The sequence below is a fragment of the Ptychodera flava genome, chromosome 6 (assembly GCF_041260155.1).
Source record: "Ptychodera flava strain L36383 chromosome 6, AS_Pfla_20210202, whole genome shotgun sequence".
Lineage (NCBI taxonomy): Eukaryota > Metazoa > Hemichordata > Enteropneusta > Ptychoderidae > Ptychodera > Ptychodera flava.
This window is the reverse complement of record NC_091933.1, coordinates 21,989,020-22,007,905: the sequence shown is the minus strand read 5'-3', so window position 1 is coordinate 22,007,905 and position 18,886 is coordinate 21,989,020. Positions and strand designations below refer to the sequence as shown.

General features: G+C 40.1%; 1 protein-coding gene across 1 annotated transcript; it reads right to left on the bottom strand.

Annotated features, from left to right (window-relative positions):
• Window positions 1-1,604: 1,604 nt before the first annotated feature.
• On the bottom strand, window positions 1,605-18,408 carry LOC139135165 (angiotensin-converting enzyme-like). The gene is made up of 13 exons (XM_070702425.1): window positions 18,125-18,408; window positions 15,854-16,009; window positions 14,880-14,982; window positions 14,275-14,418; window positions 13,210-13,401; window positions 12,436-12,533; window positions 9,239-9,411; window positions 7,927-8,150; window positions 6,443-6,587; window positions 5,085-5,189; window positions 4,450-4,590; window positions 2,902-3,152; window positions 1,605-2,205 (listed from the first exon to the last, which is right to left on the bottom strand). Exons 1-13 carry the CDS (start codon window positions 18,347-18,349, stop codon window positions 2,126-2,128), a joined length of 2,037 nt encoding a protein of 678 aa, XP_070558526.1. The 5' UTR covers window positions 18,350-18,408; the 3' UTR covers window positions 1,605-2,125.
• Window positions 18,409-18,886: the final 478 nt, after the last annotated feature.

The following is an 18,886-nucleotide window of genomic DNA, read 5'->3' as shown; positions in this document are numbered from 1 at the left end:
CTTTTTTCTTTAATATTTGATTATTCTCATATGCCAGAATTCAAACATTTCTATGTTTTCTTCCATGTGTTGCTCTCTGGCCTGATCTTGTGTACAAGTGAGTTTCACTGTCATGAGTGTCATTTGACCAAAACTCTTCTTCAACTACCATGTACATTAGAGTCAGAGCTGTCTCTGTCACTGTTCAGGTATGCAGTGACAGTGACACTGCAGTAGCATGGTAGTATCTGATAGTGACACTACCCGTAGGCCGTAGCTGTATTAACTTTGATAATGTTGGCAATATTTTTGTTCAGTTTTACGACTGCGTTCTTGTTCTACTCCCTACAGCATGTTGAATTGTCCAGTATTCAGCTCGCTATCACAGCCTATGTATGTGTACCATGCATTTGTATCACTGACAACTGACTGTCAGTCTGGAATCCAATTAAATTATCACCAAATACATATTTATATTTATATATACAGGCTTTGTCGACAAACTAAATATTGTGTGTTTGAGATGCTGTAGGGAGACAGCAAGAAACTGTAGTTGTTATATTGCATAGAAATATGCTGCAGTAATCATTAACAGTTGCAGCTTCTGCCCTGTTACGAGGCTCAAGTTTGTTTTTAACGACAAATCACACGTTTAGATTTTTTCGAGATAAAAGTCATGAAATGTGACAAAATGGTTCTAGATTTTGTTAAATTATTACTAACATTACAACATTTTGATGACATAAAAAATGGTATTCATTTTTCATTGAATTACCTACAAAAACTTGGAATTGGAAAATGTAAAACTCAAAAGGGACCCAAAAATTTCAAGCCCCCCCCTACAGGTAGAGCAAAATTTTCAAGTCCCCCCTCCACTACCCCCAAAATTTTCGAATCCCCCCTGAATTCCTCCAGCCCCCCCTAACCGTTTTTTGTGAACGCAGCCTTATATTTGCTGTCCGTGCGTTTCAATTGTAATGTTTTCAGTTGTTCCCCTGGGACGCCCTCACAGATGGTTCCATTTTACGACATTTGCCCAGATTTGTCGGTTACAAGGTCGGGTACAGACACGGGGTACTGCAGGCATTATTCATCTTGAAGTTATGAATATGATTAATAAATGTCCAGTATCAAACTTCTTTTCATTGTGCCAGCCTTACCTGTGTCTAGTGTGTGCCTATTACTTTACCCTAGCTATCTCTGTATAGTATTTCAAAGAAAACAGTCCATATATCTGTTAATTGCCCTCCCTGATGCCCTTCATTAATTTGTTCTACCGATCACCAATGCGGGGTCTTATCGCCCTGACTAAATAACTCGTTATCAGCTCATAAGTTAAAATCCGGGCTGTCTTTAAAAGTCAGGTTATCGTAATCGATTTCGTATCGTCGTGCGAGAGAGTTTCGTTTCCGTATCAACGTGCTGGGAAAGGGCGGAAGGGCTTTTTTCCCTCGTTCGTTCGCTTCGCGGGTAGTTTGTGAAAAGCTCACTGGGCGGCGAGCGATTTTGGTTTGGTTGTCATTTTCGAATTTTCTGATCGAACAGCGTGTCTCTGGTGACCGCTCCGAGAAAAAGTTTTGACATATAAGATAGTAACATGCATAAAAAAGCAAAACACAAGAGAATTCAGCCTTGTTTAAAACTATTTATTCCCCGGATACATCATCACAATCACCAAATTAATTTTTACAATATATCTACAAAGTATAATACATTGAATGTAAATTCAAGCAATCATTATAGTACTTTTCAAAGGGCTGATGAAAATCCAAATCGTAAAATCTTGACCATTCACTCGACAGGTCATAGGTCAAAGCAACTGTTTTTCACATGTTTCAACTCGAAGTCGAACAGTTCAGAGCAACAGACTAGTCTGCAGTCGTCATTCAGTGGCGTCGCCATTAATATCAGATTCGGCATATAAAATACCGTCAGTTTAGACCGTTGAAACTATAGGTTCACACGATCTCTACTCAATAGTCAGAAAATGACATATATCTGCTCATTAAAGAGGGATACGAAAATGAGATCAGCGTAATACTGGCTCTACTATGAAATAAAATAAGAGAAACTTCCACCCTCCCCATGAGAACAGCATCCAGGGTGACCCGAGATCACCTGAAATATTCTATTCGGATCTCCTCCGTTACACCCTGAAGGTGAACGCTGCGATGAGCACACCTATGCCCAGTGAGAGAACCGCCACATCTGAGTTACGATTGGCACCTACAAATGAAATCGGACACAATGTGTGTTAGATATTCTCTCTCTCTCTCTCTCTCTCTCTCTCTCTCTCTCTCTCTCTCTCTCTCTCTCTCTCTCTCTCTCGTTCTTAAGCTTCTCAACGTTTCAGTTTACGAAGTTGATAACGGGAGAAAGGTGTTCTCCAAAGAGTTAATTATTTCACTATTTTGATCTAGTTGCGGTGATTTTGCCCGCAGCGTAACTTTCCCGACGTATTTGCGTGGAGAGAAGTCGGGGAATACCGCGGGCTACATCACTCTGAGGCTATTTTGTTTTAATCCCGCTAACTACTACAAATAGCTTTACTTTGAGTGAAAAATAGTCCGATGGTAGATAGAGTCAGAGCAAGTTCAGAGAACAGTACACATACATGCATCCTGTCTCTTTTCGCACACAAACTGCCCGACCGTTTGGACGGGCTGGACTGTCCGACTTTTGATCAAAAGCGAGCAGATATAAACTTAAATTTTCCCGGGGTCAAAACTTACCGTAACACCGACTCAGAAAGTAGAAATTGCCAAGGCCTTGACGGTATAATAATTGTGAAAAGGAAAAAATGTGGCATTCGCCAGTGACGATCCCTGCCTTTGAACTTTAGAAATATACAGTAAATGATGATGAGCAGATAGTTTCAATCAATGCGGGGATGTGGATCACGATAACACAATGTTTATTCACCTGCTACAGGGTCCTGAGGTTCGGGCTCGACTGGTGTCTCTGGTGTAGGAGGTTCGGTCCAGTGATCCTCTGGTGGTCTCCAGTTCAAGTCCCAACCAATGATATCACCATTCTTCTCGTTCTCCGCCTTGAGCCAATCGATCAGGGGTTCGAAGAACTCCATCAGGGGCTCGGCGCTCATATCGCGCTGACCGGTGATCGCTTCCATGGCCTCGGGCCAGGGCAGACTTGAACCCAACTTCAGCATATCACTGTGCGGAATAATGAAATCAAACTGAATGATTTAAAGATGGTTATGACAAGAATGACACGCTCTTTGCCCAATGTACCAAGTCTTCATGCTTTATGCGTGAACATTAAAAGGAGTGCCCCCACCTCCCGTCTACGGCTGTATACGCATCATCCCCATGGGACCCATGCCTGTCATATGCACAGCATATCCCAACACCCCTTGTGCATATCCAAAATTTTAAAATTGCGGTCGCACCGAAACTTGCGACCACAGCCGACGCAGCTTCATACAAAGGAAGGGATGCATCCAAAATTTATTTGACAATGTCTTGCAGTTATTGGAAAGCTACAAAACTGTAAGCTTTCAACATGCGTCAAAATAATCAATTTAAATTGCTTCATATTTGCTAGATATTCATCGCCAATTTCTGGGAAGAGACAAACATATTTATCCACAAGAAAGTTGCGCAGCCGCACACGTGACGACCCCTCCCTATAAATGCAGGACACCACATACATCAGTAGCATGACTTGAAGCGACACAAAATATTGCTGGACATGGCTTAAAGTTTCAGTGCTATTAATTAAAGTAATTCAACCCGGAAAGAGCTTTGAAGTAAATCCTTAGAGTCTAGTGACGGAGAACGTATCTGGTACTCCAGGTCAATATTCGGTGTGATTCTTAATTGATTAATATTCTCAATTGACAATGAATCATATTATCAGTGATATGATATCACTTGATTATGTATGTATGATTTGTCGTTCTTCTTCTACTTTACGTAATCACTTATATTGGTGGTATAAATTCCAAGTGAGTGCATATTGCGACGCAGAATTCGTCTTAATGCATAATGGGGAATTCAACGATGCACAAGGTCATTTCCAAAAATACCTCTAATTTGATATGCACAGGGAAAAAATTATAACATGGAAGGAGTCATACGGACATATTTTAAAAGAATTTCTTTGTTGACTTTGAAGATGTAAATTACCAGTAGTTTTGAAGAAGAGATATCCCTTGAATATCTATGTAACACAAGATAACAAGTCACGACTTCGAGGTCCACCTGGAATACACTAGTACGTAGCACAAGCACCTCTGGCTGAGCTGTCGTGAAAAATCAACTTTAGTATGTGTGACGCATATCTCAGGAGTATGCAGTCCGCAAACCCGCCAAAATCAGTAACAACTAACCATTTTTACGCATGAGTCCTCACACCACCACGTCTTGGAAAATGTCACCCTGGGGATGCAACCGAAATGCACGATGCACATCATCTATGGAAGGAACCCTCTGGGATAATAGTACTTACCCTAACAATTTGCCAGCCTCCAGCGATTCGTGGATGTCACAACGATGAAGTTTACTGTCGGGGTCATTAGGGTCAAACTGTCCAGCCTCTATACACAGAGCCTCGTGGAATTGGAATTGCAGGATGTGGCTTATAAAGTACCTAAAGAACGGATCCAAATTGAAGTCGAAAGGTTAATGGCAAATCGAGTCGAACGAACGCGAAGAACCTTGTAGAGAGATACATATCGGAGTTTGAAGATTCCACATATCTTAGGGTCGTCTGCGCCTTGAAAATGTAAGAATTAAACTTTGCTCAAACTTTTCTCAGCTTTCAATCATTCTCTTTCAAAATCAAGAATCAGGGTCACCGCGTGCAAATTTGGTACTAGACTAAACAAATTTCCTATCATCAACAGACATTCGAAATTCAAAATGGCCGCCATACCTCTGTTAACTCTATGGAAAAAATAAATTTTCTATTTTCATAAAAATAAGCCGGTGAAAGCTTTTTTCTCCATGAGCTTCAAATGAACCCCAACAAGTGGTAAGCAAAAAAAAGTATTGTAAAAGTTTGAGGGTCTGAAGGTTGTACCGAGGCGCATTCTACCGCATTTACTTTTATCTGGATGTCGACCAGCATTTCACCATGGTTACCTGATATACGGCACGTCAGCTGGAATGTGGAACTTAGCACCTGCATCGAAATCACCTTTCATGTCGCTTCTCCTCACTGGCGGCACAACACCCTGGATGGCAGTCCTGCATTAAGTACAGGTTATTTGTAATAAAGCGTCAACATCTATCTCAGTCAGGTCGTGTGTGTAGACATAGACGCTAGTTTATGATGTAGAGCCGAGAAAATAGTGTGGATGTGCAAATTGGTGTGGCGGTGGTAGTAACAGTGGATGCACATGATGGTTTTATGGTGTTGTGGCTGTTGTGCTGGTAGCACAATTGACTGCAAAGAAACGCAACGATGTCGATGCATAGTGTTCGAAGATTCGCGGATTGGTGGCAGTGGTTGTGCTGCTTATTTTCTAATGGTGGCGGTGGTAGGATGTTGCATATAACCGGGCAAGTCGCCACAGAGATTACCAGTGGTCTAAGTTGCGTGGTGGAGTTACGCGACGCGTGTGGTGATGGTCTTCGTGATGTATGTGGTGGTTATGATTTGGCCGCTTTTGGCACAGTCTCTTGTGGTCTATTCTGCTCTGCGTCTACGCTTATGTGCCCCATGGACGTGTGTACACACGTCTATGGGGCACATAAACGCAGAGCGGAAAAGACCACAGGCGACTTTGGCTTTTGTGATGGTAAAGACGATAGATATAGCAGTGGTAGTTGTGATGGACACTGTGCGGGTTTTGGTCGACGTCAGTTTGGTGGCGGAGGCTCTTGTTGATATGGCTGTGGGTGGTGAAGACGAAACTGGCACTCAGGTGGTTGTGATAGGACCTGTAGGACCTACTGATAGTTGCACCACACAACCTCGCTGTTGTGATTCTTAAATTTACGGTCACTTGTTATGCATCATTTTGACGCTTATACATGCAAAGAGCAAGTTCCCAGTTAACATTTTCCAAAACTGATAATCGGTTAACAGTCGGAACAACTTCACTAAACTGGAGAAATTTGAAAGTGCCGCCCACGCATGCGCACATTCTAGAAGATGGAAATGTCGTCTGCGACCGAGACGAGCGATGATAACTGAGGACCTTCTCAATTTTCAGCAAGAAAATTGGATGAGGTGTGTTACAAAATACATATAAACTTACCATAGTCAGGTAATAACATAGGTTTGTTTTCCCTCGGGTCTGAGAGTCGCCCCCAAAAAGTTTGTTTCCCTCGGTCTATGGTCTCGTGAAACATACTGTTTTCAGGGCGACTCTAAGGCCATCGGGCAACAAACGTATTCTGTAACCCTCATGGCCTGTCAATAGTTGTATAATGCTGCACCCACAGGCTACAAAGGTATTGTCAGTGTAAGCAGGTATGGACAATCAACCACTAACCTAAGGTGCCACCATCTTTCATTGTAGTTGTACTCTGTGGTGTTTCCCGCAAAAATCTCCCATCTGTACAAATCCACCAGAAGTCCAAAAGGGAGGAAGGCGATCTTCTGTAATCCCATTTCCATCAAGAAATTCAAATCACTTTCTGTTTAAAGCGAAATTTAAACAAATAAGACTAACAAATTTCAAAATGATTATAAACAGAAGGGGGGTGGCACTATTCCGTGTAAAGCAGTCGCGCACAGATTACCTGGCATAGGCCTATATCTGCATGACTAGTGATGATACACTCAGTGGACAGTTTTCGGATAGGGTAGTGAATTTCGCCAAAAGTCGTTTCGTAAATGACCAGCAATACAAAATCTTATTACCATACTTTTCGAAACTTTATTGTGGTTATCCTCAAACTCAGTTGACACGACGGGAGTGGTATTTCGGGTCAAAGTTGCCAAAGTTTTGACCCCATGTTGAGTGCGTAGTAATCGGACTGCAATCCCAGTAATCGGACGTCGTGTTTGGAATGTGATTAGGAGCTAAGTATTGATAATTTGAAACTTCAAACCACCGATTTTTAATTTCGATGTGTTTAGAAAACTGTATATAAGAATATTTCATGATAATTAGTATGTATAATCCATGGACGACTCAACTATATTTCGACGTGTATAGCGCTTAGATATCGGACACGGGCTGTCTCTGTGTGTGTTGCTTTCGGCACCTTGTATGGTACGGTGTGGCTAACTTCGCTAAGTTTGTACAGGGAGTATTACTTATAATTGTTTCCATTGCATTTTTGTTTGTATTAGAATCGCACAGGCATTATTTGATAAAAAAGCGAGTATATTTCATCGTATGGAATTATTTACCTGTCAAGTTTTTACGCGGTAAGTCACTTACTACGTTTACACAATAATGCTAAATATTGTCTGTCCGAAAACTTGTACACCTCTTACGTTCATTAAATGTACTTTTTTTTCTCGAAAAAACTGCGCAGTTTTCGTTAAAACTACATGTAATCGTAGCGAACAATGGAAAGAATATTTTCAAAACCATTATTCTCCCCCACATTCAAAATTCAATGCTAAATCAGGACTTTAGTCAAAATTTCAGTTACTTTGACCTGACGGCAGAATGTTGACAGTATCACTGACGCTATGTCAAACGACAAATTGTGACCGCCGCTCGTAGCGAACTCATAGCTTCTACCAAAAAAAACCATCGAAAACGGGACAACAGTGTCATGTGACTTAATATGAGGTCACATGACCTGTAAAACGCTATCGATACGGAGCGAAGTGAGTGTAACTAACAGTATGTCACTAAACGTCCGAAAACTGAGGTCGTCCGAAAACTGTCACACTGAGTGTAGTGAATAAAATTCATTTGCAGCGCGTTATCAAAACTTAGGGCGGGACGATCACGTTTCAAATGTTGGTATAAAGGAGCATTTTTCCCGCCTTTCATTTCCAATTGTTTCAGCTTACCGTCATCTTCCTCGTAATCCGGCAGTAACCCAACTTTGTGGAGATGTTCTGGCGTTTGTACAGAAAGGGCGATGACGTCACCGACTGCCTCGTGGAATCCCGGATTGGCGCCATCACGGTATTCGACTGGGTGAGGGGCGTACTGGAAGAAGTACTGAGTGTGTCCCATTTCGTGGTGGACCACGATCAGATCATCGTGTGTGATAACGGTGCACTGTTTGATCCTGTTTTGGAAAGGACATGGGCAATCACTATTATTTTCATACACGGTAAGTGAGTGAGTTGTTGTTGTTGTTGTTGTTGTTGTTGTTGTTGTTGTTGTTGTTGTTGTTTCTTTATTCCCTTTTGCAACGGCGAATGCAGGTGGTATGCACCTCGAAGACAGGTATTACAATACTTTGCCAGTATACTGCTTGAGTAGTACTGAAATAGTGGGTTATCGAACACACTTTCGCAACTGGCTTCCATCGTCGTAAACCACGTGCCTCTTTACGGCAACAGCTCAGCGCTACCCGTCAAGAGATCAGCGGAGCGGAAATTATTGCTCTGGCTCGCGAGAATGCTGGCTTCACATCCATATTTTTATAGCATATTGATTTAATATCTATCTTCAAACAAAGTTCTATTCTATTTTAAAATAAACATATGCAAATGATGTTATCACAGCTGCTGGTAGATAACTCTTGTCGTCATAACAGCTTCGAACTGTTTTTTTTAACCTCATAGCTGCATACATGGTAAATTTTACTTCTCCATTTCTTAATTTCCTTGAGTAAAACTTAGAGCAAAAGTTTCAAACTTTCGCTTTAGAGGCACGTACTACCTGAACAAGTATAAACAACAACAGAACAACATCATCCAAAATTTCATTCGCCATAAACAAAACCAAGATCCTTGATCATGAGTTGATTATGGCGGAAGGTTGGTGTATATACGCAAACATTTGCTGTGAAGGAGATAGCCGTAATCTCATAGGCACGCTGGTAATGGTAGATATCAAAATTTATGTTTTCGCTTTGATTATCTATTCACTCTGTCAGCCGGTTGAAGGTAGGTTCGTTAACACGCCAATCTTTCAAAATATTTCAATATTCTGGCACATGCGCGCAACTTCCCTGATATCAAGTTGATAAAATCATGTCCAAAAAATCCTCAGGCTTCGCACCTCGAGATCTCGGTCTTTCCAAAGTTATCACTTCATGATAGCCACCGCCCTTTCGACTTTGTAGTCCTGTGATTAATATTACACACGCGCATCAAAAAACAAACAAACAAACGAAAACGGGAATGTTGAAAATATAGCATGGGGTACCTGAAATCTCTTCTGTTGTAGAAATCCCAGGCCGAAGCATGACAGATAACGTCCCGACCATCGTCAGGTTTCTCGAACATTGAGTCATTCCAGAAAGTCTCCGGTGACTCTATGAGTCCGAGAGAGACGAAAAAATTTTCAGAAAGCTCAAACATGTCTAGCACTGTGTATCCCTGTTATTGAAAAAAAAACCGAACGTTTTGTAAGCTGCTTGTTCAACATATTTACATCACCGGCATAATTTTTCATTCCACATCGAAAAAAAGGAAAAAACCTCGATTACAACAAAATCTCTCTCGTTTCTCAGAAGGAAGTTTGTTGCTGTTATGATAGATTATTGACCGGGTAAAGTTCGCTGCACTTATCAATTTTGTATGTCCATAGTCACTGTGTCAAAAGTGACCGTCGAAAGCGTCCTGAACAGAGTTCAAGAGGAATATATGCATTACTATCAACGGTCAGAGATTATATCAGATATTTTGAGCTCAGTGCAAATCGAGCATGCACTGCAGGGGCGCTGTCCATCTCCTTCTACATATTTTCTTTCCCGCGTTTGAGATTTACAAGCCCGCGTAATTTCTTACGGTGACTGTATATCAATATTGCGTTCAAACAGTTTTTGTTTACGTTCAACGATCAACTGAGGTAGGGTCGTGACATCTGTACCCCTCGAATTTCCGATGCAGAGAACATGTGGAGTATTTGCTCTCATGTCTGTGAATGACAAAATCAAATACGCTCAGGGGGCGTCGATTATAAAAGCTGGCGCACTAGAAACGTCATTCTCGAATGTTAGTGTCAACCATCCTCCACCCCTCAAAATGAAACTCCTTGATGCAAAATTGGTTTCAAGAAAACTGTGCTATTTACGGGAAATTCCAACCTGTCCCCAACACATACGTTGCGCTTAAAATCCACATAATAGTAAATAAACATACGTTGCGTTTACAGTTTTTCAACGTTACAAGTTGTCTATATTCTTCTGTCAGAGTACAAATTAGGATTTTTAATAGGGTTCTGTAATTTGTGCCCTATTTCTTTCTTGATGAACGCGGCGATAGTACTGCGTCGGAGTCGTATGATCACATATGCATTGTAGTTGAGTCGACACGTTTAAAACCGCACACAAATATGTGTCCTTTGTATTATCATTTCTTCTCTTCTGTCGAGCTTCTCTCGTCCGTTCTACTTTCATGCGCTGTACTTAAAATATCGTCGCAATTGTTATGGTTTCAGGGTCTCGATTTTTACTTCACTTTTGTTACAGGAGATTCATTATTACGATTTTGACGCACGGAAAACGAATAAGGGTTTGATCCCCAACCCCTAAGTTAAGGAATTACGTTTCTAGAGCGTCAGCTTTTATGATCGACGCCTCTTTCAGACTACATAACATGTCAGTACAGAGATGAATTGTCATGAAGGACAGAAACTAGGTCACTGGACTCTACATAACCAGGGCTGCAGAATAATAATGTGGTTGAAACTATCAAGGACCCATGAAATGTTTAAAGTCCAAAGCCAACGCCTGTCCCCAAGACTCCACAATATGTGCGCCCTATCCATATATCCACATATATTTCGAAGTTAATGGTGAACGATCCGAACAAGGATGTACCATGGTTTTACTTTTTTTAAAATGCGGCACAGGAGATTGGCCAAGAATAAACTTTTCGTCGGATTTTGCAACATTTCAAAGCTGAATAGGATTGGATGGACTTTATTCTGTCAAAAGCTCTATTTTCTTTGACTTTCGGTATATTTTTCTGTTCACTCTTTTTCTTATGTAGAAATGCCCAACATACGTGTTCAATTTGACAACTCAGACTGTGAATATGTCAACAAAAGCATCGCATCTTGGCATTAATCGTTGTGTAAACTTTGAATACTTCGTATTTCAACACACTTTAGAGAGAAGAAGAACACAGTGTAGTACATACATACATACCTAAAAACAAAAATTAGTAATATATGATCAAAAATGACGGGAATTTAATATATTTGTACAAATTTTCGCGTAAACTCATCAAAGTGAGGGAACTATTTGCCGCATTATCGAATGCAACAAACTAGTCTCTCAAGTCGTGACAGATACTGATAACAGTATCTATTGATTCGTATTTCTGATTATCTGTACTGACATTGTGCCAGGTACCACAGGTACTAGTATTTGCGAGGGAGAATGTTGTAGGATCACATGAGACAGTGGTGTCTTTCGTGCAGCATTTGTTTTTGTTTTTTTCTGTATTTTGCTGATAACGATATCACGAATAATAAAGAATTTAACAGATAAATAATTAATTAATAAATAAATAAATAAATAAATAAATAAATGAATAGAGGTTGGTCTGTTATTTACAACCAAAGTCCGTGTTGCTAGTTTCATAGGCGTTGTGGATCAGATCAGACGTGACCCTCTGCACGGTGTATGACCCCTGGCATTACCCAGTTCAAGGCAGCCTGACGAACTTACATATGGAACTACAGTTCGAGGGATCGTGTCACTTAATGCATAGTGCAACGTTCCACTGTCATGTTTAGACTCCCCCTTAATTTTAAGGCGCCATTGAAGAAAGGAATTATGGTTGCTTTAATATGGAATGGAAGATAAACGGTTAGATTCCATGTAATAAAAAATATCGCCTGGCTACAATCTTCAAATACAAGTTGCCAAGTGCGTTTATCCTACTCGCTATTGAGCAACGCAACATTGTATTTGTCAAAACAATAGGAATACAAGATAACAACTGTCTTTGTAGAGTGAATGCGCGAAACAACTAATAAACAAATGTGTGTTTATCCCAGTTTCTATCGACATCTCTAAAGATAACCCATGTAATAAACGGATGTAAATTATATATACATATATACATACATACATACATACATACATACATACATACATACATACATACATACATACATACATACATACATACATACATACATACATACATACAGAGAGAGAGAGCTAGGCAAAGATATCAACGAGTTTAATCATATATATATATATATATATATATATATATATATATATATATATATATATATATATATATATATATATATATATATATATATATATATATATATATATATATATATGATTAAAATTTGCTGACATCTTTGCCTCTGTCATTCTATCTATCTATTTATTTGGCGATCTATCCATCTATGTGACCTGACGTGTATCTCACCTGCCTAATCAGTTCATCTGTGACGTCGATAGAAGACTTGTCGGGATAGGGCAGAACAAGGTCACTAATGCTCATCCAGTCCTGGGCCCACATGTTGCCTGGACAAATTGATGGACAAATCGGAAGTCACGTAAGGTGCAAAACGTTGGTGGGTGGATATTTCTGCTGCATTCAAAGTTTACCTTAATCTGCATGTCGAATTAAATAATTGTGTACGTACTCGTCTATGTGACATCACCGTTTTCATCATTTACTATTATTGGTCAAAATTGGGAAGTGGATTTGACAAATCAACCGTCTTTATCAGAGATGCCGCATCAAGGCATGCAGATTATGTTCTCATAGTTATGTATCTGGCTTAAAAGCGGCAAAAATGACTGTAGGACTCATATATACGTGGACACGTGCATAAGTATCGTCAGTAATCACTGAAACTGTAAAACTGATCTAGGTTTTATGACCCAAACATGGTTAAATGGAAGCGTGCTATCGTTTGAACTAAATCCTGGGCACTGGGTTTCACCAAGTGATAAAAAATATGGATGACAACATATCTGTTGCATCAGCCAAGAAAGACGGGCGGAGTTACCGTGAGAAACATTCCTGCCGTGAAGTTTTTGATGACTCACTCGATGGATTTAGGATTTTTCATAAAGGGGCTATCAAGACACAGTTGTCAGTCCTTCCCAAACTCTGCAGGTGACCTACATTCTTATCAAGCCTGCACGCGTGGCGATCGTGATAACCTTCGTACATGCTTTCACGATGACCTACCCAAAAGGTGTGCGGGTATGGCGCCGTACAGACTGACGTATTTTTCTCCGTAGACCTCGCTGAGTTTTCGTCTGACGTAGGCGTGTAGTTGTTGATACAACGGTTGCACCTCGCTCCACAACCTCATCACCTGCTCCTCAAAGTCTTCAGTCTCGTACCAGGATCGCCAGTAAGCCCCCATGTCAGGCTGGTCTACGGGTAGAGAATTTTAAGTTACAGAATACCACATTAAAGGACGAGTGGTTTTAATTCACTTAAATTTTTTGTTTTTAATGTCAAGAACACACTTTCTTGTTCTACTTTCCAAAGCATGTTGAGATACACGGTATTCAGCTTGTCAACTCAGTCTGTGAATGTGTAAACTGCATCGATATTGTTGACAGGTGAATTCTGGTCCGCACTAGAATTAAATGTTAACTCTTACAGTGCATTTTACACATACAAACGCTGTGTTGACAAGGTGTTTCAACGTGCTTTGAGGAGTCAAACGATATCTTGCAATTGAAATACAAAACAAAATTAATGAAAAAAAATCCTATGATAGAGCTCCTGGCTAGTAAAAGGTAAGCTATTGGTCCCTTCATTGGAAGGGGGCTATTTCGAACAAAATAGTTGACTAAAATATTTGATCTTGCAGAACACAGAGCAAAACCGAAGATTTTCCAAAAAAATGGAAGCTAACAAAGTTTGCACGCATATTTACTTTTGAATACAATTGTGGAAAGAATAATGTCAGCCTGCAGCTACAAGGTCAAAAGTTCACCAGATGACGAACTCACACCAAATGATTATGTCGCCAATATCTCATATGAAGAGTATGAAGTCAGGACTATTGCAAATAAATTATATTCTAAATACACGTACATAGGGAGATATCGCCATCAAAAATTTGACAAATGGTTCTCAGAAGATTTCCGTTCGTTTGTTTTATAATTGCAAGATAAATTTATCAGCCACCGCCGGTACTAACAATGGCCAACGCATTGTTTGCCATCAAATAAATGTGTTTAATCAACAATTTATATATTATTGAAATATGATTTTTCTGTGATTTATTTGCTTTACCGTTCAACTGGGCTGCCTCGTTGGACAGTTCTACGTATCTTGGATACATGGTTTTGATCTCGGGTCCGCAGGCATCTCTCCATCCTTCCCATGCCCAGACCAGCTCGTTGTAGTCACGGCTGTTAGCCATCAGAGCGTAGAGGTCTGAAAAGGCAAGGAATATTCATATGTCTCTTTGTTTGGTAAATTCATCAGTGCATGTGAGTATGAGCCCGGGAGTGCAGGATAGTCATTGACGTTTACGAGTTGGTGGCAGAGACGATGTTATGCGAGCGAAATTTAAGGGTTGTAAAGAAGAACGAATACGTACTTGCTCACATTTGATACGACCACAACTGAAAATCCCTGATGAGTGTCTAATGCATGCGCAGGGTGACGTTTTCCTGTACTCGCTCAATCAGACGGACATGCAAACTATGCTATGAACTCTTGGGTATGCAATTTCGTTTTCTGTTTGAGGAAAACGCATATACCCTCGCTTTTCTCGAGGGTCTATGGAAAACATTAATACGGTAGCAAGTGCGCTTCTTAGAGTGTTTTGCATTTATGATCAGCTACTCCCCGGCTACTTTCACATACGAGTAGACACCCCTGTATTTCTCTACCTGGGTCTAACACGTAGCACTTGTCAGGGTCCTCGTCACCGGGTCTGTCACACACCGTGCCTGTCGAGTAGATAGTCTCCATGTCTGCCACAAGCGTGTTGAACTGAAATACAGATGAAGCAAAGAATAGTAAACGCTTGAGTAACGCAGACATTCTATCCCTAGACACAAGTAAAGCTTTACAGATAATTATATTTAAGCTTCGAATGAGATCTCTAGCATTATTGCTTAAAAAGCGTCGAAAATACATCAATTTTTTACATGATTTCTTTATGTTAACAATTAACAGATACGCATGATACTAGTAATTTGACATAAGGTGTAATTGTCTAGCTTGATTTCCTAATTGCTGTACGTACTGACGGTTTAATCGCAAACATGTTGATTGCATGTGCGATGGAAATCAACACTCCGCATCACTCACACCCTCCCGAGTAGGATAAGAACACAGTGTGTATTACGAATGCCAGGTCTGATTATTGCTAAAAATTCTGAAACTACAGTGTACAGCACTATGGACATTTTTAAGTGTGTAAGGCAGTGGTTTTGTAGGGTGTTTAGAAAAGTAAGTAAAGTACATTAAGCACTCGTGGAGCACCGAGGAAAGTATTCTGTGTACGTTGGCAACGGCAGAGGGCGTGAATATAAATCATGAAAAAATTATAAAACGTAAACTTCAGAGCGTATACATTGCTATTAGTGTATTTTCCTATTCTTGCAAACGTTCAAGGATTACGCTACGGTTTGTCGAAATCAGAACACAGTACAAGTATCCAGGACGATATCTCAGATACCCCGTCGACACGGGATAGTCTCAAGTAAATAGGATCATACACCGTAATGAGAGCATTTTTCCGCCAGATCCGAGGTGGCCCGATTACATATAGGCATCTCTTGACACACTGATAACCCGGAATAGCATTGTAACACAGCCTTCTCTCTTGTCCACCCTTCTAAAATGACGGTTACAGTACCTCGTTGAATTTTTCCTCTTCCAGCGCCGAAGTACCAATGTATGCAAGCTTGTCGAGTCTTCTCTGTGTGTCGAAGCTGAAGTCCGATCTGTCAAAGACGAGGGCACATTGGCGAGAATCCTTTCGGAACTCACCCGCGTTGGCCGACTCTTCCAACTGTAAACGGAGACACAGTCAAAAGCAATAAGGAACGACAGTTCTAAGTCTCCAACGAAAATAACTGACAAAGACTTAATGACCTGTTGTTAGACAACAGCTTTGCTTGCGATTTATTTATTGTCACGACATTCATAAACTAAATAAGCATATATTGATCATTTCTTTTTATGAAAATTCACGAACGTTTTAATGACATTCGCTTCAATTGAGTGGTTAAGCAATATGCTGCGATTACTGAAGTCAGGAAAGAAGTATCTGTGATCGACACAGTCCAACGATGAACAAAATATTTAAAAAGGGTTTTAGGCCTTCGTAAAGCTATGACTATAATTCATAAAAGTTCATGGAAGGTGGTCTGTTAAAAACTCGGGAAAATCTCAAATGTATAATCCACATCAAGAATAATCAAGCCACCTGTAGGAGTAAAGAAACGCCTACAGTATATATCTCCCAGCACTCAATAATAGAATTGTATGATGGAGGAAACATATATAGACAGACAAACACAGAGAGACAGATCTGACACACAAGACTAGAAAGAAGTACAGGACTAGCAAGATGCGTTTAAGGTAGATCGCGCCTCGGAGAAAGGAATTTGGACTCTCAAACTTTACAATTCTTTTCTGAGATACCACTTAAGGGGTTCATTTTAAAGCTCTTGGCGTAAGGAAACTTTTAACCAGCTTAGTTTTTCAAAATTCGAAAATTGTATTTTTTTCCCATAGAGTTTAACACAGGAGTGGCGGCCATTTTGAATTTCAAATATCAGTAAATCTTGAGTTATTTGTTCCCCTAGTACCAAAATTTGCACGGTGACCCCCGATTTTTATTCTTGATTTTGAAAGAAAATGGTTGAAAGATTCCTCAAGGAAATTTTGAGCAAAAGTTTAAGTCTTTCTCTTTCGAGGCGCGAACTAACTAAAGTTAACAATAATATGACTTGCAACATTGGAGAAAATTTAAATGGAGCCCCTTTCTCGTAAGTTGGGTAATTAATAAAAGATTCTCGTGCTTCTGTGGGTGACAGTAAGCCATTTTAGCATGCATGGGTCAATTGACTTTTAGGACCATAAAACCGTCAACAAGCGGGAAACTAGAGCACGCAGCTGTATGGGACGCTCAGGTCATCTGGTAACACCAAACAGCATAAAGTTGAAGAAATACTAGTACAGTTAAGGTCAAAACATTGAGTTGACGTAGAAGGAAACTGCATAGTGTGGTATTGACAAAGCAAATTGTACTCTGACCTAATTAATATCTCTCTCTGTGTGTACAAAGTGTAAATAATACAGACTTTTCCCAGGGTACTTTTCTTATCGAATTAATTTTCACATATTCAACTTCTGCTTGTTTATGGCCGTCTGTTCGGCGTAGAAGTTTAACTAATACACGATTTCTGCTCTCAACTCTCAAGACGAAAACAGAAAAGAAAAACAACATAAGCGAATATAACATCTAAAATTGAATGATCAATGTTTCATGGAGATTCCTATTCGAGGATAAAACGGACAATTCACTAATTCGGACAATTCACTAATTCACTACTTGCCCCAGTGTGACAAAATAATCGACTTCATGCCAACTCTCTGTGACAATCATTAACCCTTTCTAGACAGAATTGCTGATATAAAAAGAAATACAAAGACAAATGTCGATGAAATTTCGTAGGAAATTCTGCTGCACCAAGATGTGAAGGTTTATCTGCATCGAATGAGGTTTCCGAAACACATTTCTTTTTTGTGAGTGATAATCCGAATGAAAAAAAATCAAAGCAGAGATATTTTACGAGCGAGGATGAAAACTTGCCTGTTAAAAGAGAAACATTTGCAGACGGAGTTATCTAATGGCAAAGGTACTTTTTTATCTAATATGAAATTTTATTGGTCGTTGAAGCGATCTGTCGATTAATTTATTTACATGTTTACCAGTAATCATAGACCATAAAACAAGATGGTTATTATACCAGGGGTAACCCTCCGTAAATAGATATCCGATATTTTAAGGCTTTAGATTTAGTGTCCTTGATATGGGGTTGTATTTTATAGTGGAAGAAATGTCGAATAAGTGAGAATATCTTCGGAAAAATGTCTGGTTTGCGTTTGCCATGCTTACCATTTTCGCCAGATTTTCTTCGTTTATATCCGTGTTATAATCCCACGATGCCGACACACTTGCGTAGAAGACATCTTGAGCTTCTGGGTTGTACGTGTTGTTAAGCCAGTCGATGGCCTCTGCCTCGTCGGTGTTTGAACCCTCAGGTTGTTCGCAATCAAGTGTTTGACATGCTGACAGCGTCGCCATTAAGGCCAGCAAAACCAAGCTGAAAGAGCGGGCCATGATGCGTCCACTCCACACGCTGATGCTCTTCTGTTTCAGACTGAAGGTGCTCTGTCGGTATCAGTATCACGTGACACAACTTTTTCTCTATCGGACTTGTTTGGCCTCTTTATAATGTACGCATGCGCTCTATGAACGCGATATCTGAAATGTTAGCACGGTTACGGTAATATCGCGATTTCAGGTTTGTTACTAAATATAACTGCAAAGCGTGCGACATCGGACACTGCTGCTAGAAATTCGGACAAATTTTGTTGATGCATGCGTGGCTGTAGTTGCAGCTTGTAGTCTGAGCCATAAATTCGTGTGACTTTTCGTATCAATTGTAACACTAGCAGTTTTTATTTGTATTGTTCTTGCGGAAAATGCGGACAAATATTTATTTTTGCATATTAATGAAAAATGACGTCATTTTGCGATCAGTGCTATTTGAACGCTTTAATATTTGGATAGTCTTTCAGTAGCATAACCTGCCAGGGTACAGCAATGTCCACAATTGTCCACTAGATAAATGGCTCACTTGCTACGGACAGGCTG

Excerpts from the sequence above, each read along its gene's own strand:
- LOC139135165 (XM_070702425.1), bottom strand. The coding sequence starts at position 18,349 with ATGGCCCGCTCTTTCAGCTTGGTTTTGCTGGCCTTAATGGCGACGCTG. Across the intron at positions 14,419-14,879 it reads GTGCTACGTGTTAGACCCAG|ACCTCTACGCTCTGATGGCT; the intron begins GTAGAGAAATAC and ends TTGCCTTTTCAG. Across the intron at positions 9,412-12,435 it reads CAGATGAACTGATTAGGCAG|GGATACACAGTGCTAGACAT; the intron begins GTGAGATACACG and ends TTTCAATAACAG.